The sequence below is a fragment of the Mytilus galloprovincialis genome, chromosome 6 (genome assembly GCF_965363235.1).
Source record: "Mytilus galloprovincialis chromosome 6, xbMytGall1.hap1.1, whole genome shotgun sequence".
Lineage (NCBI taxonomy): Eukaryota > Metazoa > Mollusca > Bivalvia > Mytilida > Mytilidae > Mytilus > Mytilus galloprovincialis.
Window position 1 is genome coordinate 86,612,106 of NC_134843.1, and position 26,248 is coordinate 86,638,353.

Below are 26,248 nucleotides of genomic sequence, written 5' to 3' on the forward strand. Positions count from 1 at the left end.
TTTCAAATAAAGTTAAATCGTACAGGGCGAAAAGTTCTCAAGGTAAAATATTATCATCTCATTTAAACAACAATCTTAACGTTATCGGTATTGGGAAATAACATTATCATCTCATTTAAACAACAATCTTAACGTTATCGGTATTGGAAAATAACGAATCCATGGAATGATTTCCTTATGTGAGGTGCTATACAAAAAGAAGTATTTATACTAATAAAGGCGATTATAATCTTCTTACATTGGTACATTTCGTTATAAAGACAGTGGGTTGATAATGGGAAAAAAACGATGTGTTTGGTAAGAGCAGACATTTTGCATTGCTAAAGGTTACATATGAACGTCTTATTGAAATAGTTCATTTGCTTGCCTGTCACTCTTCAAATACGAAACTCTCAATTAAACATATCCTTCTGTTTTGATGTAGCTGTGGATAGAAATAACCTGGAAAACCATACGGATACTCCACGTCAAAGCTCTTATTGATGGACAGGAAATTTCACGTGTCTCTACATAAGTCATTAAGGAAATAAACCCAACCAAAACATAAATGAATAAAGGTAATATGTAAAATAGGTCAATGATAATGTGACCGAAAAAAAACACAATAGACATTTGGAGGTCCATATAGTTTTAAACAAAACAAGAGTGTCTATAAACAGACCAGAACAATAGTGAATAAAAACATAGTCAGTGAAATATACGAGCAGCAGTTTTTTTTCTTTTTTTTTCTTTTTTAAATCTCACCCTATGAGTAGCTAAATTAAAGTTCCATGGTTATGAAAATGACAGCATACTGACTTCAAGCTTATCATTACTGAATTCATGTCTATATTATAATTAGCCGTGTGATTCTGATCTAATCCCGTGTTTCGCGTCTGCCAACCCACTCAGAAGACGAGGAAACATTTATGTAATCTATTTTGATATTTAAAACGATTACTTGGCTGTAGGGAAATGTTCCCTGTAATTTATTAATGAGAAATTAAATTGTATGTCCTGATGTGATATTGTTGAACGATATCATTCAGTAAAAGTTCTATAACTCCTATAAAAACCGAAAATAGTCCCGCTCTCAGACATAATGGTTAAAAAGGATACATTTTCTAACCATTGACTTTAAAATGTATGATCTTTCAAACATAAAATAAAATCAAGATGAAAAGCACAGTATCTTTATTAAAAAATTCTATTTTCCAATGCCATGTCCTGGTCCCGATTCCGGATACCTAAAAATATAAAATGGTTAAAATTCATTCTAAAACAAATTCCTTTAAAAGTGAGTATATCACGTTTCACTTTATTGAACAAGTAATACCTACATGAACAAAAGTGATGATGCGGCAGTTTAAAAGCATAAAACGTTTATTGTTGTACTGTAATGTGTGCATTCCTGTATGTATAAAGTTTAGTAAATTAATCTTCGCTTCATAGGGAACATTTATAGGCGACCTTGAAGTAAAAAATTAGGTTTGTATTTAAACACGTATTATGGATGAACACTAACCATGAAATGTACGAAGATTAAATAAAAAATTACTTACATTGTTCTTTTCCTGTTCACTTTTACTATATTTTTAGATGGATTATTAAAACGTATTGGTTTCATTATCTTTCAGATATGCTGTAAACTCATCCTTCATGTGTTTCATTAGTATTTAAATAAAATTTGTATATAAACCAACAATGTACGTGACTATTAGTGCAAACAATATTAACGGTTTGTCGCAAATAAATCTAAGTGAATTTGTGCAATGAGCATCGGCCAAATTATAATTAGCACTCGTATAAATCGCCATATAATTTTCTGCTCTTGCATTTGAGGTTCTCCTGGATACCAGCCATCATAATCTACAGGGGCTTCTGTGCCTACCCATGTCCATGTTCCTTCAATAACTTCATCATTTCTACCTAACCAATAATCTATCTATAATTAAAGTACAATATATAGGAAACTATATAAAATGAAAATTTATCTCAATTAATGTACTGCATTCAAATTTGCTTTTCTATATTTACTTTCATCAGAAACACTCTAACCAATAGACATTGGCATCCAATGGCGTGTATTTTACTATAGAGTATGTGTTTTACTCGTTGATTTCTGTACTGTGACCTATATCAATGTGCATCCTCGTCATTTTGCTTCCTGGTTGATAGTTGTCTCATTGGCAACTGTACCTTATCTTCCGATATTTATATAAGCTTGAGTACTCGGGGAGCAGAATGACCGAATGAAACATAAAACAAGAGGTATATTGAATAATAACGAAGTCTCTTTTGACATGAAATGCTGATAAGTATGACTTAAATAGTCAATCTCAACAAGATATCTGTATAGACACATAAATAGATTGAATCAGACTGGAGCTGTAGTTTTCACCTTAAAATCCTTCGTTTCAAAGTACTGAGTTTTCCGTCACATTTTAATGCTAAATTTCTGGTGATGTTCGTGTTGGGTCTTTTGTTGTAAAGTTTTGTATTTCAAATAAACACATGAAAAAAAAAGCATTTGGGGTAACGTCAAGTTCGAAATCACCCAATGTAACAATTTAAATATGTCAAAAGCACAGTTGGTTTAAAACACAAGTCATCAAATAAACAAACAAGTTACCGTTTTCATCCCTGTTATGTCTGTTTACCGGACCAATTATATATATGCGAAATATCCGTTAAAGCTCAACATTGTCAACGCTATCAATCAAATTATGGGGGAGGGGGGTATGTTTTTTTTCAAAAAAGAGATATTGAAATTCCCAATTTGATAAAAAAAAAAAACATATTCTGTTTAGGCAGATAATCATAAAAAAAATTCCGACTCCAGATTTTTCCCCATACCTTTTAGTGGTCATTATTGAGAATAAAACATTTATGGAAAACTGCAGTATTTAGATTGCAGTGCATTATTGTCAATCTAACTTGGATAGTATTGCTCTTTAATATTTAGGGTCAAATGGTGTTGTTTTTTGGTCAATGATAGGGGAGTTACGAAACTCAAAAGGGTATAAGTTTGAATAGAAGAAACACACCCCAATCACGGTCTTCCCTTCATTATTTTAGTGAAAGAGGAAATGAATCAATTCATTTATTATTCATATAAACTTTTATATTATTTGAAAATACTCCTCCGTAATTTAAAAGACTTGCTGTGTGCAAAAGCAGTGCAAAATATTTGAGGTAGGCATTCTCTGTAGTAGTCTGAACTGAAGCTAATTCCGCTCCGCGGCCTCTACATAAACTCTTTTGTTTTTGTAAAAGGAGAGATTGAAAGCATATAAAAAGAAATAAAATAAAAATACCTTGCACGATATTGTATATCATAATACGCTGATATTTAAAGTCATAATAAACTTCAAATCAAAGAAAAATAATGCATATGTTTTTTTATTACTCAATGGATAGGTTTCATTATAAAACTTATGTACATATACTTTTTTCTGAAGTAAAATCTTTAATTTATTCATATTTAGAAGTTTACTTTATTTTAATTGCTTCCTGGAAGGAAGCAATTCCCCCGACATATGTTCCGTATGCAAAGTGACCTCAGTGTTAACCATCTCGTAAAAATCCGGTGATCACAATACGCATGGATGTCCTTAAAATAGACTATTATCTAAATTTACATGTTAAACACGTGCTCAATTTTTGTTGATTTTTTGTCGATTGTAGACAAACAGTTGACAATCGTTAAACTTCGGCTTCAAAACACGAACTGTAATTACCTGCCATATTTTCACAACAACACTGACCGATTGAAAAAAAAATTTCTTATGACTTTAATGGAATAGGAGAAGATATTCAATTAATAATTGAAAACTCCCTTTTGTAAATTTATTCGGGTGTAAAAGCGTTGACCAAAATACATTTAGGAAGCGCACCATTCTAAAATGTGCACACGAAGCTTTAAGGACCCGAACAAATTGCTCAAAGAAGCATTCAAAACTTTTAATTACAATTTTTGCTACGATCATGAAAACTGGATTTCTATTAAATTTTTCTTTTATTAATCTGTGCACTTTATTGTGTCATCATACATGTATATATCATTTTTAAATGAAGGTTTATTCCAGAATAACGTGAGATTGCTGTTAGCCAATCAAACTTACGTATAATGAAACACACATGTAGATGAACTGTAATGATTCAGAAATATATAGAAATAGTTACAGATGTTTAAGGATTGATACTGAGACGTAGCTATCCATCAGAAAATAAAATCACAAAATTACTGAACTCCGAGGAAAATTTATTACGGAAAGTCCCTATTCAAAAGGCAAAATCAAATGATATAACACATGAAACGAATGGATAACAACTGTCATATTCCTGACATGGTACATGCATTTTCAAATGTAAAAAATGGTGGACAGAACCTGGTTGTAGCGCTAAACCTCTCACTTGTAGGACATCAGATTCCACTATATTTACAACGATGCGTGAACAAAGTTTAAATGACGTGATTATAAGCAATTATTTTATACTTATTAACTGGGTATGCATGGCATAGTAAGTTTAGTCCCCGATTTGCACATATATATATATATCAATGCAAATACACAACTGTAAATAGTTGTTCATGTTTGATGGAGTTTCTTTCCTGATAATATAGTATATAAGGATCCGAACATTATCAGTTAGACGTCTAAGGAAGACGTACAAAATGTAAAAAAGGTGCCAGAATAGTATTGGAAGGACCTTCCAGGTCTTACTGAAAATTCATCTTAAAGGGATCTGTTTGTAGACCATTATTTATTTTAGGCCCAATAACTTTTTAACTAACTTTTTATCAGTGTTTCTTTTCACAAACGAAATGAATGTATTCACATGGAGGAAATATTATGTTTTCAGACAAATATTGGCATTTTCAAAATCTGATTGATAGTAATCAATTTTGTGATTTTATAAATAAAAATTGTGTGGCCTTTATCTTGTTAAAAACCTTATTGTCAGCGTTTTTGCCATTTTTGTAATCAAAGTTTGAACTTACCGCTGCTGAATACCAAGATAATTCCGTCGTACTAAACCAGTAACAAGTTTTCTCATAATGCTGTCATCCGAGTTAACACTCACTTGACACGTCTACATATTAATTAAAGGTGAAGGTAACTATTTAAAACTCGAAAGTTAAAATTTAATTATATAAAAAGCTTAGCAAGCCTCGCGCTTTAAATAATAAAATGTATCTGTCTCGAGTAGAGAAATATCGTAATACACCTAATGCAGTGTAGGAATCTATATTTCTTTGTGCTTATGTTTTACAATAGACTGAGTTTCATGAACATCAGGTGAAATATGCAGGGCTGTTGAGTTCACAAATTAAACAGATGAGACGGATAGAATGACCTAATAAACCGAAAACTGGGGGTGCCAGAACAAAAAACCTACCCGCTGTCCATAAAATATAATGTCGTCAATAACTTGTCAATCTGAAGGAGAAAATAACAGCGATATAATCAATTAGAGAGAATAATGAACAGATAAAAGTTTCAGATACAAAACACAACAGAAAACTCATTTACAAAATAAATAATATCACCCTTACCTGAAAAAGACGAAAAACAAACACACTAAGGCGACATACTTGACTGAAGTCGACATACTTGACTGAAGTCGACATACCGAACTGAACGATAAGACTACATTAATAGATAAACCTGTTTGACTTGTGCATTATATGTATAAGGCTGTGATGCTTTTTGAACTCAAGCATTCTATTTTTATGTATGTGTCTGGAATTACTTACATTCGTTACAGGAAACTGATTCTGATACATACTATAATATCCTTATAAAATGAGGGCCAAACAGATCTTTATAGTAACCTTATTAATAGCTGCCACTTAGGTAGGATAAGAATTGTCGCCTCCCAATATTACATCTTCAGACTTCTGAAAGAAGTGTTAAAAAGTTGACAAAGTGATACTCTAAAAAAAAAACTCTCAAAGTTGGATCTTGTTATTCATTTCTGACGTGATGCAGAGATGACTATATCACATAAAACCAAATGGACGCTTTCGTTGTGTTTCCCTGTATTGGCGGGCATAGGAAGTATTTTTCACACGATATTATACCTACTTATATTCAGAATGTGGACCTTTTTACATTTTTGTAGATTTGACTTTTTATTTAATTAACTGTATCTTGACATTCGGACCTCTTTGTCAAATCTTCTAAATGTCTAGAAGTTTTAAAACATATAAGGATATTTCTAACTCTGCAATGGTAACGAAATATTATTTATTCATTCAGTTTTATAATGTACCTACTTAAAATGCATGTCAAAACTTTACCTGTTTCAAATACAACTTATATTTACAACCAATAAATTTCATATAATTATGGTTGAATATATAACACAGAAGGTTTAAATTTCAATAAATTTCGTTCAATGAATTTATATTTGTATTAAGTGAAGATTTTTTCTTTTCATTTTAAAGATCTGATTTCTAACACAAGAGTATGGTATTTCTCATGATAAGACACGATATGTACTGTTTTCTTTTCGTAATATCAACATATAAGAGATAAATAGAAATCTTCCTATCTTACTTAATTGAATAATAACTATTAAGCATGAATTTGGGAATTACTATCGATATACGTGTGGGATTCTTTCTTATAGTTTTTTACTGTTTTTTTTTTTACATTTTTACTGCAAACGTTCTGCCTAGATCCGAAGGAGCAGTAAACAGATTCGTGATTGCAGATTATTCAAACAGAAGTCTAAAAGAGGTTCCAAAACATCTGCAAGAAGACATTGATGAACTTATTCTTGATCAAAACGACAAACAAATAATCGAAAACGACACGGTTTAGTAGCTTCCTTGTCAGCAGTAATCCTCTAGCAAGGAAATCATGATAGGAAATACAAGCCCATGAATATCGTCACAAATTGGGAGATATATACTCCTTAGCAGGCGCTGCTAATAAGTTTCTTACATAGAAACGGAAAGGTCACATTTGGGAAGCTGAAATCTTCTCTTTTGTCTTTTTCAACCGACCCTTATTGTCAATTTCTAGTCAAGATATGAGGCAGACTTAACTGTATCTGTTGTATCCTTTATCTTTAGTTCGATGGGATAGATTCGTTCGACATAGTTACCAAATTTTGTATGATTTAGTGAGAAAACAGCATCTATTGAGGTGATGTTGCAAACTTTTTATCTTCTTTCCTATGAAGTTTCTGAATGAAGCCAGCCTCATGATATGTTAAAAATGTACAAAATTGGAACCTTTCCCAAATCTAAAAGTGTTAGATTTATCGGAGACTTACATGCATCCCCTTTCAAGCTTTCAAGCTTTTAAACCGCTTTCAAATAGAACAATGGAAATGATCAACTTTCATCATGTGAATGATGAATCAATAATAAATAAAAGTATATACAGGTGGTAGGTAAATATAGCAACAGAAATGATGAAATACTTGAAAACTCGAAGTTTCAAAAATAATTAAATATTGTTAATTGAATAAAAACACGTCCTTGACACCCAAATAAAAACCAAGAGGTATTTATTAAATTTCTATTTTCCAATACCATGTCCTGGTCCTGATTCAGGATATCTAAAAATTAAAAAAAAAATGCATAAATGTATTCGAATGCGAATTCCTTTGATAGAAGAGTATGTCAAACTGCTCTTTCTTACAAAGCAGTTATCATTTTCTATGTAAAGGAAGAATACAATAGATCACAATTTTTCAAATTGCAAGCGTTGATTCCAGACAGGTCAGTAGTTTAAACTTCTTTCCCTCGTTGAAACTGTTTGACTGCAAGCGTCATTATATTTCGTGAAATTTCAACTGCAGCTACGGGATTAAAGAATATTGGAAATACTGCGGTAGTTAGGACATCGCGTTTTACCTATTATATGTAAGATTAATGGCATTGCAGTATATAGTCTTAGCATTCATAATACATATGAAGTAAACGTTAAACAATATGGTTGTGTTTCTTCAATTTATATTACGGTAGTTGATTTAATTGTCTGTTGTCTCTTTCAGTATAATAAAACAATGTCCAATTGGATATTCGTAGAATAGTGAGACATTCATTGTCACCTCTGGTACAATTATCGGCCTCGGCTACGCCTCAGGGCAAATATTGCACCTCGGGGGACAATAAGATTACTATTACATTCATACACAGTCAATCAGTACTATTTATAACTACTTATACAAAGTAAAAAAACGTCGATTAAACGATTTAAAAGCCAAGTAGAAAGGGATTCATATAAGTTGCAAAACGTGTTTCCCAATCCACTATAAATACATGTGTTTAAACTAAATTGCTCCTTCAAAGTCTGTAATTAAACAATTAAGAATAAGTTGTTTGAAATAAATTTTAATTCTGCTTATCCTTAAGAAAACGCGAACGAAAAATAGTAAAAAGAAATTAAATTTATTCCATCGTTTTTTTATTAGATTTTGTTGTATCATTGGCAATTATACCACATCTTCTTTTTTTATATTCATATATTGAAAACTCAGACAAATAACACTTCTTGTCTGCAAATCTTTTATTCATTTATACTTTTACTAGCTGTAAATAATAGCAAACTAATACTTTCACGTATGCATTTCGATATATTTCATATACTAGCGACATTTTATAATGTCTTGTCTCGTTCTTACATAGTGTACTTACGGTTTTTCACATATATATCGGAATGATGGATACTTGCAATCAGCATCGACCCAATTATAATTAATAGGGTGATAAATCGCCAAACAGTTTTCATTTCTGGCTCCTCCGGGTTCCCCTGGGCCCCAGTCATTATAATCTAAAGGAGCATCTGTGCCTGCCCATGTCCACGATCCTTCAACAACTTCATCATCTCCGCCAATCCAGTAACCTATACATATACAAGTATAACCCCAAAAAAAATAATTGATAAAAGCTCTCCGGATAAATAGAATTGTTATACATGAAAAGAATATTAAACTTTAATTACTTTTGTAAACATGTAACAAGGAATGAATTTATTGTAGTGTAATAAGAAACAAAAAAATAATTTACTGTTCATATATAATAAAAAAAAAAACATTATGAAAAGTTGAACATGATTTTAAAGACATCACAAAGTTGATTTAGCTGTAACATAAAATTTGTTATTTGTTCTCGTTTGAATTGGTTTAATTATGAAATCAACGACAAAAGGTTATACTTTTTAGAAAAATACACATTTGTCATGAAATAAAAATTCCTCATTATACAATTTCCCGATGAAAAGATGTTTTTCTCTATTATTATTTCAACTTGAACACAAATTACAGGATAGTGTAGCACATTTCTTCCAACTTAAACATTTATTCTGGATTGTTTATAACAAAGTTTTGTTTTAAAAGAACTTCCTTTACACGGAAAACACAGTAACATACCTCGTAATTGAGGGGATTTCTAATCGCGGTCCGTTCATTTGTTAATACACAATTTATTCCAATCAATCATTTGAAGACCAACTTATCCATCATGCTTCAAATAATTCACAGTATGTGACAATAAATATCATTATATACTTCATATTAAAATGCTAAAGTTTAATTGGTTAATACTAGAGAGATATTTACTATAGCCCATGACTCTATTACCCTTCGCAAAGACCCTTGTCAAGTTCATCAACTTTGTGTTTTATCATGCCCGGATTTGTTGTTGTGTACACGATCGAGGTCTACTTTATCATTTAAAAAAAAATTGAAAAGATAGCAATAACAGAACATTCAATATAATAAATTTTTAAAAACACATATCTGAGAGGGTGAATAAGCAGATTTTCACCCCTCGAATTAACATTGTCAACCTTGCATGTGCCTAGGTTAACAATATTTTATCGGGATAATAGTATTTTGATTGCATAAAAGTGTCTATTGATTTCCATAAAAAAAAAACATTTTTGGTGGCACAGAAGCTGAGTCTCTAATTCTCTAATTTTACATTGAAATATTAGAATTTCATTTGTATTAAGGCCAGTGTTTTTGACTCCTCTCTAGGCAACTCATATGCATACGTTCCTTCAATCTGAAAATTACCCAATTTTTCTAATAGTATATCGTTTCGGACATTTATTGGTGCGACCTTACTATTTAATTTGTGATTCGGTTTGTTAACATTAGTTTTAAAAGCTCAATAATAAATAACATATGCGATTTTACGACATTTTATTATGCCTGTATTGTGCGGCGTTGAAAAGTGAAACAAGGGTTAACCATATAATTGACAGATTCGATCTATAAAAACTCTTTGTTATATACTAGTATGTAAAAACGATGAGAGGAATATATTTCAATCCATTATATGAAATCGAAAAGACCTAAAAAAAAACGATCCACTTGCTCAATTTCGCTTTCTTTTGATATCTTTATTTTGTATATGTCGGGTTAGATTACCTTCAGCAGTCCTTGTATGTCACCTCGATAGTTAATTAGATAGCGTCTAGATTAAAATACACACGAAATGCTGATACATTTTATCGAGCCCATGCATTGTAAGTTGTTTATTCTAGGTGTAATACCACCAAATCATGGTACGTCACATCCGGTTGTATGCGAAAGTAGGTCGAAAAAATTATTCCCTTGAATTTGACAGTTGTAGGTAATCAATCCTACATTTTATTGCAGTAAAACTATTTCTGTGTCATAAACATATGTCTTGGGTGTTTCAAAACACCATTATTTTTTATTTGGGATTTCTATAGAAAATTTTGTAATCTTGAGGTTACATGGTGACTAAACCTTGTACACAGATAAAATAAGGGGTGAAATTTGATTGGTTAACTTCCAATGATGGTTATTTTCTTAAATGCAATGAAATGTTATGTGAGTTTTTTTCTATAGAACTGGACAGGATAAAACTTTACTCATGCCAAGTATTTCTTTATTTGAAACAAAGATAAATTCTGCACATTTTTTTGAAAAGTGCAAATTTAACAAAGACTAAAAGGTCCGAGTACACAGTTATTTCGTAGTGCATTTCTTTTAGACAATAAATGAAAATTAAAAAAATCCCACCTTCGCTTTCTCAATAATATTTTTACAGTGTGTTGTACTACTTTTGGGACAAATTATATCAAACTTATAGAAAACTTCATCAGCTCTAACTCAAAATATGGACAATTTTATGTTAAGGGGGTCTTGAAATCTTTTGACAGCTTCCGAAGTGCTAATTTTTTACCTTTTTCAGCTAGACCTAATCACTAATTTACATTAATATTTATGATCTAATTTTTTTTACAGTGTCATTTCAACCCCCAACTTGCTTTATGAGGCATAAAACATGGAGAAATAAATTTGGAAGGGGTATAACCAAAATTGGCAAGTAACACACTGTCCACACTAAGGACTATATTCGTGGACAACGAAATTCAAAGGACGATAACTGTGTACTCGGACCTAATAGGATAGAAAAAGTTGACCAATCTTAATAAAACTTGGTATGACTAAAGCTTAATATATTATAACACTGCTTACAAGGTTTCATAGCAATAGGATATATATTATAGACAATATGATTAATTCTATATTCAACTTTGCGTGTTAAATTTAGACGTTAAAATTGAGAAATTTCAACTATCAACATTTGGGGCTTTTAAGATTTAAATATTGCAAAAAAATACTTTTAAAATGCCTTAATATATGATATATCATGTATTTAAAGCAATAGAGTACTCATTTGATATATCAGACTTAGCATAATTATTCAAAAGTCAAATTTATATGAGCCTGTGCCTAAAAACGGAGGTTTTCCAATGAAGGGGGGCCTTACATAAAGATGTAATATTTTCCAGCAATTTTAAATTTGTGAAGCTTTTTGATTATAAATAATCCTTACATATGTATTGAATATACTTTAAATGGAAAGAAAACTTACAAATAACATATCATATTAGTTTAAAAGGGTCTTAGGCCAAGTAAGACTAAAAATAATTTAAGGTCAATTTAGGCCGTAGCACATATTTACATTTAAAAATGCATATTGAAGCTATAGGAAATAAAAATTTGTGTCTTTTCTATCATTTCTATACTCAGGTGACATGATACAATAAATCTGAGCACAAAAAGGCTCTTACATTCAACTTTTTTACCAGACAGTATGGTCTGATACAATGATTTTTCACTTTTTAGTGAAAAACTTGCATGCAATTTTAGTCTCAACAGGCTTTTATTTGAACCACATGCTATCCTACAGAAGTAAAGAAAGATATTATGTGAAATGAAACAGGTACAAAAGACATTGTTAAGTGCTTTTTATACAAATTTAGTGAGGGCTTTATTGTGGACTTCAACTTTTATGTGCCATGCTCCTCACATTTAACTTGATCCAAACAGGGCGTTAGACGAGGGTCATTTATACAACACATTTTGCTCATATTGTCTGAGATAATCTTCTTCTCTGTAGATTCAGAGTTCACAAATGAGTAATAAAACTGGATTAAAGCATAGAAACACAAAAATTGACACATGAAAACATGTCAGATAGAAAGTCAAAATGCCACTTATGCATCAACATTGAAAAAGCTATGAAATGCTTATTTTGACCATATAATGCCAAAATTGGTCATTTTTGCAGAAATTCTATCAAAAAAAAGTTTAAATCCTTTAGTTTTATGCTATTTGACAAATTGATACCATCAAATCATTCAGGGAAGTTGCCAAAGTACAGATTCTATATTTCCTGATTTCACCTCTTAGGTCCGAGTACACAGTTATTTCGTAGTGCATTTCTTTTAGACAATAAATGAAAATTAAAAAAATCCCACCTGCGCTTTCTCAATAATATTTTTACAGTGTGTTGTACTACTTTTGGGACAAATTATATCAAACTTATAGAAAACTTCATCAGCTCTAACTCAAAATATGGACAATTTTATGTTAAGGGGGTCTTGAAATCTTTTGACAGCTTCCGAAGTGCTAATTTTTGACCTTTTTCAGCTAGACCTAATCACTACTTTACATTAATATTTATGATCCAATTTTTTTTACAGTGTCATTTCAACCCCCAACTTGCTTTATGAGGCATAAAACATGGAGAAATAAATTTGGAAGGGGTATAACAAAAATTGGCAAGTAACACACTGTCCACACTAAGGACTATATTCGTGGACAACGAAAATCAAAGGACGATAACTGTGTACTCGGACCAAAAGGGGAAAATCAATGGTGGTATTACACCTAATAGACTTTTTTAATATGGAAATACGGTTAAGTATGTTATAAATAAAATTTGAGAATTTGAGTTTAATCGGTGAACATTAATTTTACAGTTAATGCCCTTTTTAAAACAAAATGGTTTTTTTTTTATTTTTATCAAGCAGATAAATTGAAAATTCCCATTTACATTTTTGACCTTTTAAGAGACGGTATAAATTAGTTTATACATCTACAAGGAAACTTTATAGATTAGAAACCCTTAAATATTAAATACTCCTTCCTTTTAAAGACTTACTGTGTCCAAACGCAGCTGCAAAATATCTGAGGTAGGCATTCTCCGCAGCCGTTAGAACTGAAGCTAACTCAGCTCCATGGCTTCTACAGGAACTCTTTTTTTCAAAAGAAGATTGTACTCATATCAATAGAAATTTTTAAAAAATACCTTGCACAATAGTGAATAACATAAAAAAAAAAAACACACAATGATATCTCATTGAATAGGAGTAAATGGTCATAATTCATAAATAAGGTATTAATCTAACTCATACTTCAATTGAGTTACATGATGGAAAGTTAATCTCAGAGTCAGAGTTTCCTCAATCATTTGAATTTATTCAATATGAAAATAAAGCAATTTAAATAGTTACTAGGAGGCGTAATGATTAATTCGGAGATGTATAGACAATTTCGATAAAACTACACACATTCAGAAATATGTTTTGAAAAATAATTTATAATTGATAATGAGACGTAACTATCCACATTAGTTCGGAATACCCGATGATAAGCAATAATACTAGAAACAATATAGGTCCCTGTATGGCCTCAACAATCATACCGTATACTGAACTATAAATAGCATCATCAAAATATGTCAATGCAAATACTTATTAACTGCATATAGTTTGTTCAGTTGTTGACTCTGAATCTTTCTTGGAATTTTTTCATTTAAGAGATCTTGTCTTAGAATAATGTCAAAAGAAGACTTAAAAAATAAGACACAAGAATGTGTACAGAGTACACCGATACCTCACTCACACTGTAATTTTTTAAAATTCAGTGGACCGTGAAAATGGGGTTAAAGTCTTATTTGGTATTAATATTAGAAAGATGATATCATAACGAACATGTGTATTAACGTTCAAGTTGATTGGACTTTAACTTCACCTTAAACTACCTTTTACATGAAACGGGACAGACAATGGACGGACGCACAGAACAAAAGGTGGATCATAAAAAGATATCAGAGAACGAAAATAGTATTAAAGGGATTTTTAGATCTTACAGAAAATTAATAAATAATTTATGCAAGCTATACTTTATTGTTGTTTAAACATTGGTAGACATTATATTCGTGATTATTTTGGACCGAGCAATATTGAGGGCCAAGGTAACACGAATATAATACCTACCCACGTAAAAACTACAATAAAGTATAGCTTGCATCAATTATTTAGATTCTGATTAGTGCAATTAAGGTAATTTCTATGTCTGATGTGTATAAGTATAGCGTGCTTGTGTATGCTCTTCCCTGAACCTCCCTTTTTTGTAAACAAGCAAACGACTGGCATTGTGATTTTAAGAAGAAGGTGTTTGAACAGCCAGAATGAACTGTTGTCGTATCTATGTCAAATATGTCTATTTCGAATTGCAACACATTACAGTCATGATAAATAAAGTAGCAACACTATGTGCATCATTTAAGAGTTTGGAAGTGTTTTATGTTGATGAAATCATGATAAATGAAGTAGTAACAATATGTGCATCATTTAAAAGTTTGGAAGTGTTTTACGTTAATGAAATATATTAGATACATGACATTTTAATAAAATTCATTATTCAAAAGTAGTCAATATACGTATGTGCAAACAGTTCTTTTTTTAATTTAGAGCATGGTTTTTTTACAAAGCTAAAGAAGCACGTCATATTAGAATTCCTCTCGAAAGGATCTATTTGTGTATCATGTTTTATTTTAGTGCCAATAACTGGAGGATGACAACTCTTAACATTTTTAATTTACTTTTTATCAGTTTTCACCCAAACATATGTTTGTACCTAGAAAAAATATTATGTTTTCTGACAAATATTTGACATTTTCAAAATCTGATTGGTGGTCATCTATTTTGTGATATTCTAAATATAAATTCAGTGGCCTTTATTTTTCCTTTATCTCGTCAGATTTAATACATTATTGTCAGTGTTTTTGCATTTTTGTCTCATTTTATAATCAAATTTTGAACTTACCGCTGCTGAATGCCATGGTAATGTCGTAGTACTAAACCAGTAACAGGTTTTCTCATAATGCTGCCATCCGAGTTGACACTCACTCGAAACATCTAAATACATATATGAAAGGTGAAGTAAATTATAAAAGACGTTTGCCGAAGACTTTGTGTATCACATTTTACACTAGAAATATATTAGATTTATGAATTAGATTTAAAAATCTTAAAAGACAATAAAAATGATATTGAGCTTCTGTCGTGTGACAATGAAGAATTAATGCCGTTTTAATATTGTTACAATTTTTTTTACTATTTGTGGTATTGATTCTTTATTGGTGTCTATTTGTTATCATTACATGCAATGTTCCATAAATTTGTCAATGATTGTTTTGGTGACGTATTTGTTTACGTATTCTTATGACAAATTTCAACCGGCACTTGCAGAGAAGCACTCAAGGCATGTTTCAGTGGGCGAACTGGTTACAAAACATTTCCTCCCTTGTAAACAGTGACTAGAGGTAATCGGTAAAAAAAAAACGGATGATGCTGTAATTGTTTAGCTTGTTTAAAATGAGCTAGCATAAACGAACTTAGACGTGCCAACATAATGTGAATATGATAACGAATCAGGTAAATTATTTCTTGTTAAGTTTATCACCTCATCGTATAATCATATGATAGGTAAATGCGTGAATTTTCGATTTTCAGTGTCGTCAGGGATCAAACTTGTAATCATGCCATCCTTTCATTATTTTTTTTAAATACTATCCAATGGTCGGAACACCTTGATTTTCTCCCAATTTGTAAAGTTGATTATGTTGCATGATATATATTTTTATCGGGGAAAAAAATTGATATGCAGCAAAGATTGGCAGTTTTTAATTTGTGTTGCTATGTGAAATAATGGGAGGTAAATTAATGTATAAGAAGTCGCGCTTTTTCAAATAGTAAACAATTTAATTCAGATGCATAGTATTTTGCCAAATGATAAAGAATATCGTAGAAACTTACTAGAAATTCATCTAATTTATAAAATATATACAACATGACATACTGAAATCTGAAAAGGGGTAAAACCACTTTACCTTGAACAAATTCAGTTAAAAAAAAGGGGGGTAGTGAAAATGCTACGAAATTTAGATTATATTTATCGGGGTCTACAACCAAAAGATGATAGGACATGCAACTAACTACTTTTTCAAGTTGATCGTAAAGTAAAATGGCTGGGTTTTTTGGGGTTGTTTTTAGCATCTCTGTTCAAACGTACGTTGGTCTAATATTTTCAGGTTCTCTTTGGATTGCCAAATAATATTATAATCACCTAATTGAATGTTCAAATTATTTTGCAGTGATGTTCTGTATGGAAGGAAGACTGTCATAAAATCCAACAGTTCCGGATGGCCCGTTAAACTAATTGCTTAACATCAATAACGATGTAAGATTCAAGTGTCTGATCCAGCAAAAGTTTAGCCAGATTTTCCACACTAGACAGTGTCTGGCATTGACAGGATATCAAACGGATGTTTTATGGAATGATTCTCACGTACATATGACAATCATATGTATAGGAATGTGGAGCTAGACTCTTTCATGCAACAATTTTTAATTTCCAATATAAACTCCGAAAAGACAGCAGCATAGAAATGTACATCAATGAGAAACATTCTTTGTGAATAAAATCCTTCCAAAACTTAAATGTGTAATTAGTGTTGCATTATTTATCAGTAGAGATAATTAGATACCAGTCAGATTGCACAACTGAAGGTTTTTGTTGGAAATGTTTTGTAAATCTTGGCTGTTTTGCAAGACAAGCTTGGCTGTGCAGGTTGCTCGGCCGACCTTTTCGTATGAGACAATATTTTGTTTATTACTAGTATATACTAAATCACTGACCCAAGACTGGAGCGGGCCCCCTTTTAGGTAGTTAGTGCGAATCACCTTGGGTTTCAACCATTACATGCCAAACCGGGGGAGGGGGAAGGTTTTTTCATAATAATAATACATTGAGATTTAACATATACTTTCCTATATGTAGTGTTTGTTTTAAAGAATTGCCAACAAAATTCCTCAAATTTGTGATCATAATATTGTTTTAGAAAAACACCTTACCCCCTGTACTTCATAAAAGTGCAAAGTCTTCTTCAACACACGTGCATGGTTAATTCGGATCACGTTTTTTCTATTCCGATATTATAAGAATTCGAAGGTTCATATCATTTACAATATCATTCAACATTTTTCTGGGATTTTTTTTTTACTACCAACGTTTAACCTCGAGGTTACATTGTAGTAAAAGAAAATCCAATATAAACGTTGAATGTAAATGATATGAACCTTTAAAGTGTTATATTATAGGACTCATGTTTTTCAAATATAATGTGTTGATCAATTATGTTATGATGAGTTTAATAAACTTCACATTAGGTTATTTGTCACGTATATTGATTACATTATATCGAGTTGTCCCAACGATACACTTGTCGGTGTGCTCGATCATACGAATTTGCCGACATTCATATAGACAAAATGACCCAACTTTGAAAAATTCTTGTGACAAAACTACATTTCGGAACACGTTAAAAATTCAATACTCAGAAAGCTGCATCATTAGGGTTTGATATATATATTTTTCAAAAAAAAAAGATAAATATGCAGTCAAATCTGGCAGTTTTTTACACACCCCTATGTTGAACAATAGATTGTTCAATTAACAGCATGTTTGGCAATTAAAAATTCATATATTAACAAATTTAGCTTTAACATATACTTTACTTATAGTGGTTGTATAAAAGTTATATAATGGTTTTGTGTTTTGAGAGATATTCATCCCTATGCATATCGGTTTTTATGCGTAAATTGTCTCTCCTTTTTTCTACCTTTTCTATCTCTTTTATAAGAAGAGTGATTTTTCTATTGTTCTAGTGTCACTGGAAATCCGACTGCGTGTTGTTGCTGATGAAGAAAGAAACAAAATGTTTAGTTTTGATTTTTTCACTAGCTATAATGGAGACAGGAATTAAACTCCTTGCAGTACATTACATGTATATGTATATGGATTTTACGAGCAAACCCATTCCAAACAATACAAAAAAAGTCAAATTGGCTAGACTAGACCAGTATGCAGGACATCCGCTCTTCTAAATATGACTCGAACTTCTTTTGAACAGAGTTTTACTGTGCGTATTGCTGTTTGGTGAATGTTTTTTCTATATTGGTTAGAAGTAAAGGGATAGGGTTGAGATGTCAAAAAACATTTAACTCCGCCGCATTTTTTGTATCCGTACCAAGTCAAGAGCCTTTGGCCTTTTCAAACATATCATTCTTACCTGAAAGGAGGAAGAAAATCCCAAACAGTACAGCGAGAGTCATGACAGAAGTCGACAAGCTTAGTTAAGCGATAAGAATACATATATAGATGACTGGTTTGACTTGTATATAATATATATAGGCTTTGTTTGATTAGTGAAATCAAGTATTCTGTTTTACATGTTTGTCTGGAATTACTTATTTTATACTTTCAACTGACTAATTGTTCTCGCGGAAGTGTGCTCGTCTGGAGTGCTAGAGGTCGAGTGTAAGACTGAGTCAAAATATGAAATGGAAGCAAATATTGTATTTTGTAGCATGAACAATTACTACTGGTTTGCTTCGGATTTAGACTAATGTGTCTTGGTTTTGAGATAACCTCGCGACTGTTATCTCGTGAAAAAGTCCGTTCAAAATTTGACTTATTCGACTGCAGAAATGTTTTTGTAAATTATTACAGACGTTATGAAGATATATGTAGTAGCGTAAACAGACAACAATCAACTAATCTTTAAATTTTATTATAACAATATGGTATTTGAATTAACAACTGATAATTTAAAGCCACCTCGTTGTGAAAAAGCCATACATCATCAATTAAAGTTGGAAGGGAGATAAACTTTCATAAGAATCATACAATTCAAAAATGCAATAAAAATGGAACATAAACCATTAAAAGGTTTGGTTAATGGAAATGCAAGTATATCTTTTTTTTTGTCTGTGTGGGTTGGTTACTTTATTGGGATTATCTGTAAAGTTCTCTGTTTCTTGGTAAACTTAATAAACGAAAACGAAAAAATATGGTGCGTTGATTCATTGCATAAAATCCATAAACGTGAACATCCGATTTTATTTATTTGTACCAAAAAGGCAAGTGAAAGACATGAATCAAATCCTTTTCGGAAAATGTAATTCAATTAGCCTGCTATTGGTTGGTTTCGTTTTCATGAGCGTCACTGATGAGTCTTGAGTAGACGAAACGCGCGTCTGGCGTATTAAATTATAATCAATGTACCTTTGATAACTATTGTTCATGCGTCGTTAAATAAAATGAATTTGATGCGACTACCATACAACTGAGAGGTTTAGTGCTGTAAAACTACCAGGTTTAATCCACCATTTTCTACGTTGAGAATGTCTGTACCAAGTCAAGAATATAACAGTTGTTTTCCATTCGTTTGATGTATTTAATCATTTGATTTTGCCATTTGATTAGGGACTTTCCGTTTTGAATTTTCTTCGGAGTTCAGTATTTTTGTTATTTTACCTTTTACATGGTTCAATTACTTCTTGAAAGAAAACAAAATATTTTTTGTAATGTTAATTTCTCTCTTATCATGAATTAAAAGATAACTCTAGTTGGTATGTGCTTAACTTGCAAGGTCCTTATGCTCGTCACATAGTTTTCACTTTACCTCGATCTCATTTTATTTGTCTTATACGGGATGTAATAGGTCTACAATATTTGGTATATGGCATTATTGTAAAGTGTACATGTCCAACTGGCAGTTGTCATCTGACCTTGACCTCATTTCCATGGATTAGTTGTTAATTTAAGTTTGAGTGTGTTAATCTGTTTTCCTAATACTGTATGCAATATGAAACCTTTCTTAACCGGGGACATTGTTGCAAAAACACAACAAAATAACAAAAATCAGTTGAAAGGAGCTTTTTTGTTAAATAGAGTGCCTTCTAAGCTTCATGTATATGCTCGTATAATATACAGGATAATAATGTGTGTATCCAAGCGAGAATTTCTCTATGTTTGGTCGGGTTTCTGTCTCTTTGAAACATTTCACATTTTAATTCTCAATTTTATTATCTAAGAGATTGTCTTCCGTACCGAGTAGAAACAGTAGAGTGTCCTGCTTCAGGTCTATGCTCTTAAAATATACATGATATTGGAGTGAGCGTTCGAGAGAGAACTTCTCATCGCCCTCCAATATGTCATCTAAAGAAGTATTGCAAGGTTGACAAAATGATATTCTCATATTCTGACATGTTAGAGACCAATTTGTATATGTCATACACTGATTAATGGACGCCATCTTTGTATTTACATATATCGGCGGACACACGATTAACAAATACTCAAATTGAAAATTATACCTTTTTGAAAATTCTTCTGGTATTTTGTAAGTAACAACCTTCAAGGACATTTCTATCACGGCAATTTTTAAGAAATGTTATTTATTTACTCAGTTATAAAATGTACCTACTTTAAATGCATGTCAAAACATTACCTATTTTAAATCCATCTTAAATTTACACACAATAAAGTTTCATATAATTATGTTTGAATATATAAAACTCCAGTGAGGTATAAAATTTCAATAAATTTCGATCAATGAATGAATATGCGTGTTAAGTGAAGAATTTGTTCCTTAAACAGATCTGCATTCTTACACACGACTGATTTTCTCATACTAAGACATATATGTACTGTTTTCTTTTCGTAACATCATCATGAACATAATGAATAAGAGATTAATGGAATTCTTCCTATCTGCAAAGAATCTTACTATATAGTATAATAACTTTTAAACATGAATTTGGGAATTACTATCGATATAATTGTGGGATTCTTTCTTACAGTTTTGTGCATTTTTACTGCAAACGTTTCGTCGACATCCGAAGGAGCAGTAAACAAATTCGTGATAGCAGATTATTCAAACAGAGGTTTAAAAGAGGTTCCAAAACATCTACATGTAGATATTAATGAACTTATTCTTGACCAAAACGACATACAAATAATCGAAAACGGCACTTTCAAGAATTTGAGTGTATTGATTAAACTCACAATTAATGACAATAAATTGAATATTCTACAGATGAATGCATTCGAAGGATTGTTCTCATTACAAGTATTAGAAATGGCGGGAAATAATATAACGTTGTCAATGTTCACTTCCAAACTATTCAGTTTTATACCGAATTTAATAGTGCTAGACGTCAGTAGAAATATGAATTTATCGGATCAAGAAGACTGGACAATTTATCCAGATCCAGCATTCGCAGAACTGAGGAAGTTAGAAAATTTTTCGATTGATCTTGCACCATTCCCAATGTTTGGAAAAGGATTTATGAAAATGGGAAAACTCCTCAAATTGGAATTTAACCATTGCCAGGTACGCGTTATGAATAACATCATGTTTGAAAATTTCAATTCTAGTGTTGAATATTTGTACTTAAGTAAATGTCGACAGTTTGTAAAAGTTGACATTGGTTTACTGGAACCGTTCCCAAATCTTAAAGTGTTAGATTTATCGGAGACTTACATGCATCCCATCCAAGCTTTCCAGCTTCTAAAACCGCTATCACAACGCACAATGGAAATGATCAACTTTCATCACGTGAATGATGAATCGATTATAAATAACAGCACATACAGGTATGAAGTTAATATAACAGCAGAAATGATGAAGTACTTGAAAACAATTTGTGTACATGTTCTCGATGTTTCAAATAATAATATTATAGACTTTGAAAATGGATCACTTTTAACAATGGACAGACCTGCCTGTCTGCGTTATATATCACTGTCTAAAAATAGATTCTCGTTGTTTAACGGACACCAACTTGACAATATAAAACAGTTTTTTGCGAGAACCACAAATCTTTTGAGGTTTGACTATTCATTTATACCTTTAGGTTTTATTAATTACTCGCACCATCTGAATTACAATATCAGTGGTTTTCCACCAGAAAGAGTCATTACATTACCCTCATCCATACAAGTCGTACAAATGAGTCATATTTTTCATGCCGGTGAGCCAGTATTATGGGTAATATCGGAAAACACAAGTATAAGTCGTTTTGATGTATCTTTTTGTCAAACTGTTGACCAGGCAAAATTATTGAATGGTTCGGAAATAGATTATTTGGATGTTACAGGAATTGATTCCCGAGTAGTGTTCAACACATTGCATTTGCATCCATTGACAAAACTCTCAACACTGATAATGGAGCACACAAATCTCTACATCACCAACAAAATGGAGAAGAATGTTTTTAATTACGTTTTAGGAACCGAAAAATTAGACATTTCAAATAATTTTTTGTGGGAACTGCGTCAAAATGTCTTTGATAATATAAAAACATTAACGTTTTTGAATTTATCAAGTAACCTTTTCCGAACAATTCCACTAGCAATTACAAAATTGTCAAAGCTTAAGGAACTGGACATGACAAACAACCTTCTTACCAATATAAATAGCACCTTTCAAAATTTTTTCAGAGGTATGGGACAAGGATTCAAGCTATATTTGGATAATAATGCGTTCGTTTGTGACTGTACAAACTCTGACTTCATACTTTGGCTTAATAATAAACACGTTACGCTTGATGCAAATGGAACATACAAATGTATCCTTCAAAATTCTAAAGAAAATGATACACATTATGCTTTCTTACATTTCAATCATTTGTATGCAGGATGTAACAGCAAACTGTGGCTTAAAGCAGTACTCGGATTGTTTTTGACATTTATTGCGATTTTCTTTCCTTTTACACTTGTGTATAGTTTCAGATGGAGAATTTCATTTTATTTATACAAACGCTTCAGAAATAGCTTAGAAAAGGACATTTGTGTAAATTTTAAGTATGATGTTTTTGTGTTTTATCCGGAAAATGACCTTCCATGGATAAAATATGTACTAATGCCAAAATTAGAAAGAAAATGGGGGCTGCAAATGTGTATACAACACAGAGATTTTACTGTTGGAAAACCTATAGCTGATGTAATAGCCGATAGTATCGAACAGAGCAGGCATATTATATTTCTTGTAACTTCTTCGTTTCAACATGATTCGTGGGGAGAATACGCAATCGAAAGGGCAAAATATCATCACTTTTCACAAAATTTACAGAAAATAATAGTTATAACAAAAGATTTACAGACGGAAGAAATTCCACACGAATTAGCAATGTTGTGGAAAGACATAGCTCTTATTGAATGGCCTATGAACGAAAATGGTCTTGAAAATACCTGGAATAAACTGAAGCTGTGGCTATTCTTAAACCAGCCTAAATGAAATATCAGTGACTAATTTCAACGCTCATTACAGTCATGAAAACCAAATATAAAGTGTCAACTATCTGAAGGAACCCAATACGTTGGTCATTTACCTTCATATGTAATCTGCATGAATTTTATTGTTTACTGATATTTTTATTTTAAATTGGTATTTTCAACCTACTAGCATGCAAGCTATAATACAAATATTAGTGGCGATTTATGAATTGTATATCTATGGTTACCGATTTTATAGAATAGACTGATTCAAATGTCCATTTATTGCATGTTGTGTGTCCAGTGACACGTGCTACTTCATGCATTTCAATTGTCATTACAATGGATACTTTCTCCTCTTTTGGCACGACAATGTGTTTACTTTACTCTTTTATTCATATTGCATTTACAATGTAGGTACTTTACTCCATCATTCATATTGTCATGATAATGTTTTTACCTTACAAATTTACTCATATTGTTATGACAATGTGTTTGCTTAACTCAATTATTCACTGTGTAATTTCAATATGTTCACTTTACTAATTTGTTTTATATTGTGATGACAATGTGTTAATTTTGCTCAATTGTTCATATTGTCATGACAATGTGTTTACTCTGTTCAATTGTACATATCATCATGCCGATGTATTTAACAGAAAATCTGCGATCGTCTTGGAATAGAACAAGGCAAAGTTGTTACCAAACTATTTAGCAACGGTGAATGCAGGTGATTATGAGCGATTTTATCATTATTTTGTATCCATGCCCATGGGGCACCAACAGGCTATTTGACCTGAATAGTGACATTGTTTAATTAACTCAATTATCCATATCGTCTTATCAACATATTAATTGTGCTTAATTGTTTATATTGCCATTACATACATGTTTACGTACGCAATCATTTATATTATTATGTTGATGTTTTTACTTTTCTCAATTATTCATATTGTTCTGCTATAAGGATGTTCTTACCTCAGGAATAGATTACATTAGCCGTATTTGAAATATTTTTTTGTTTTTTTGGGTCCTCAATGCTATTCAACTTTGTACTTTTTGGCTTTATAACTATTTTGATCTGAGCGTCACTGGCGAGTCTTATCTAGACGAAATGCGCGTCTGGCATATTAAATCATAACCCTGGTACCTTTGATTAACTATTTACCTAACACATAATTTCATTTTGCAATGTTTTACTGCAATGAAATGTAGGAGTTAATACCTACAACTGTCAAATTTAAGAAATATTTTTGTTCTATTCTTTTTCGTATGCAACGATATGTGACGTACTGTGATTTGGTGGTATAACACATTAATTTCACTAAAATATTTCATGTACAACGAGAGTTCATTCATGCATAGCATTTTATTATGTATGGAAAGCCATATACTATATAAACAAAAAATAGAAGGGAATATGTTGGTTTGTCATTAGGAGGAGAAGGGCTGAGTATGCTTTTAGTAACGAATAGCTAATGTGAAATGTTGGTTATTTAAACCGAGCACTCATTTCTGTAGTTTACCTTAATATTGTATATCCAAATTAAAACACATTCTTTCACATCATTTTTTTAATTTTTCCAACTAAGGATAGTCTGCCCCGAGGAGAGATTGAATAATACTTTTGGTCAAGAATGTTCTTCACCTTCACCATAGAAACTTGCGCGAATAACAAAATAAACCAAATGACTTCAATTGTTTTAGTTCACAGTGCACTTCTTATCAATAGATTAATTGTCCTTAATTCGATACATTAAAGAAACAATCAACATATATTGTTATCCTTATCGTTAAATTAAATTGTATTTGAAGAACATGACCACAAATCACATTAAATCATACCATAATGACATGCAGACAAACGATTTAGATTAAACTTTCGTATATTAAAAGCAGGGTTCTCCCCATTTCCATTTTATACTTATGTTTGATGTGTTGTAAGGTATGTCATCTTTAAACATTTTGCATGTTTCTAAAAATCATAAAATATTATTTATAGTTGAGTTTTCTCTATTATTGTCATATAACGTATTAAGGTTTCAGATCCCGCAGGCTAGTTGGCCATAGATTGATTTAGCTATTTAAATGTCCATTTTGTTTATATCGGCTCGTTTTTCGGTCCATATACATCCTTGGCTTTAAATATAAGGCTTTGAGCGTTCTTGGTGACGGTACATCCAGGAAAGCACTTCGGACTCATGTTGTTTTCATTTATCATCAATATTTTTGGTTTTCAACAAATAATAAAAAAAAAACCAAGACGTTTTCATTTAAAAGTGACAAAAATTTGTTGTTGTTAATACTTTAGTCTCGGTGCAATGTTATCTTATTGTTTTGCCAGATATACTGTTATTTCGTATACAGATACTAGTAGGTAACAATTATGAAGTTTTTTAAACGGCAATTTAAGTAATTTGATAGAAAGAGTTGTAAATTTACTTGAGAAAAGATGAACAATAAGTCACATAAAATGATGGTAATGGAGTTCAATTTGTTTAACTGTTTTTTAATAAGATTCCATATATTGTGATTTGAAGCACTGCAATAATATCTAAAGCAGATGTGA

General features: G+C 31.4%; 2 protein-coding genes across 2 annotated transcripts; one reads left to right on the plus strand and one right to left on the minus strand.

Annotated features, from left to right (window-relative positions):
* Nucleotides 1-7,477: 7,477 nt before the first annotated feature.
* Nucleotides 7,478-18,809, minus strand: LOC143080577 (perlucin-like). The gene is made up of 5 exons (XM_076256479.1): nt 18,689-18,809; nt 15,382-15,473; nt 13,433-13,526; nt 8,639-8,846; nt 7,478-7,557 (listed from the first exon to the last, which is right to left on the minus strand). Exons 1-5 carry the CDS (start codon nt 18,729-18,731, stop codon nt 7,518-7,520), a joined length of 477 nt encoding a protein of 158 aa, XP_076112594.1. The 5' UTR covers nt 18,732-18,809; the 3' UTR covers nt 7,478-7,517.
* Nucleotides 18,810-21,068: 2,259 nt separating this feature from the next.
* On the plus strand, nt 21,069-23,901 carry LOC143080578 (toll-like receptor 4). Its single transcript, XM_076256480.1, has one exon. It carries the CDS (start codon nt 21,215-21,217, stop codon nt 23,699-23,701), a length of 2,487 nt encoding a protein of 828 aa, XP_076112595.1. The 5' UTR covers nt 21,069-21,214; the 3' UTR covers nt 23,702-23,901.
* The last annotated feature ends 2,347 nt before the right edge of the window (nt 23,902-26,248 follow it).

Bases quoted from the DNA above. Each gene is read 5' to 3' on its own strand.
- LOC143080577 (XM_076256479.1), bottom strand. From the start codon at position 18,731: ATGACTCTCGCTGTACTGTTTGGGATTTTCTTCCTCCTTTCAG. The intron at 15,474-18,688 runs GTAAGAATGATA...ATATGTATTTAG, and splicing joins GATTTTCTTCCTCCTTTCAG to ATGTTTCGAGTGAGTGTCAA. The intron at 13,527-15,381 runs GTAAGTTCAAAA...TTTGAAAAAAAG, and splicing joins TACCATGGCATTCAGCAGCG to AGTTCCTGTAGAAGCCATGG.
- LOC143080578 (XM_076256480.1), top strand. From the start codon at position 21,215: ATGAATTTGGGAATTACTATCGATATAATTGTGGGATTCTTTCTTACA.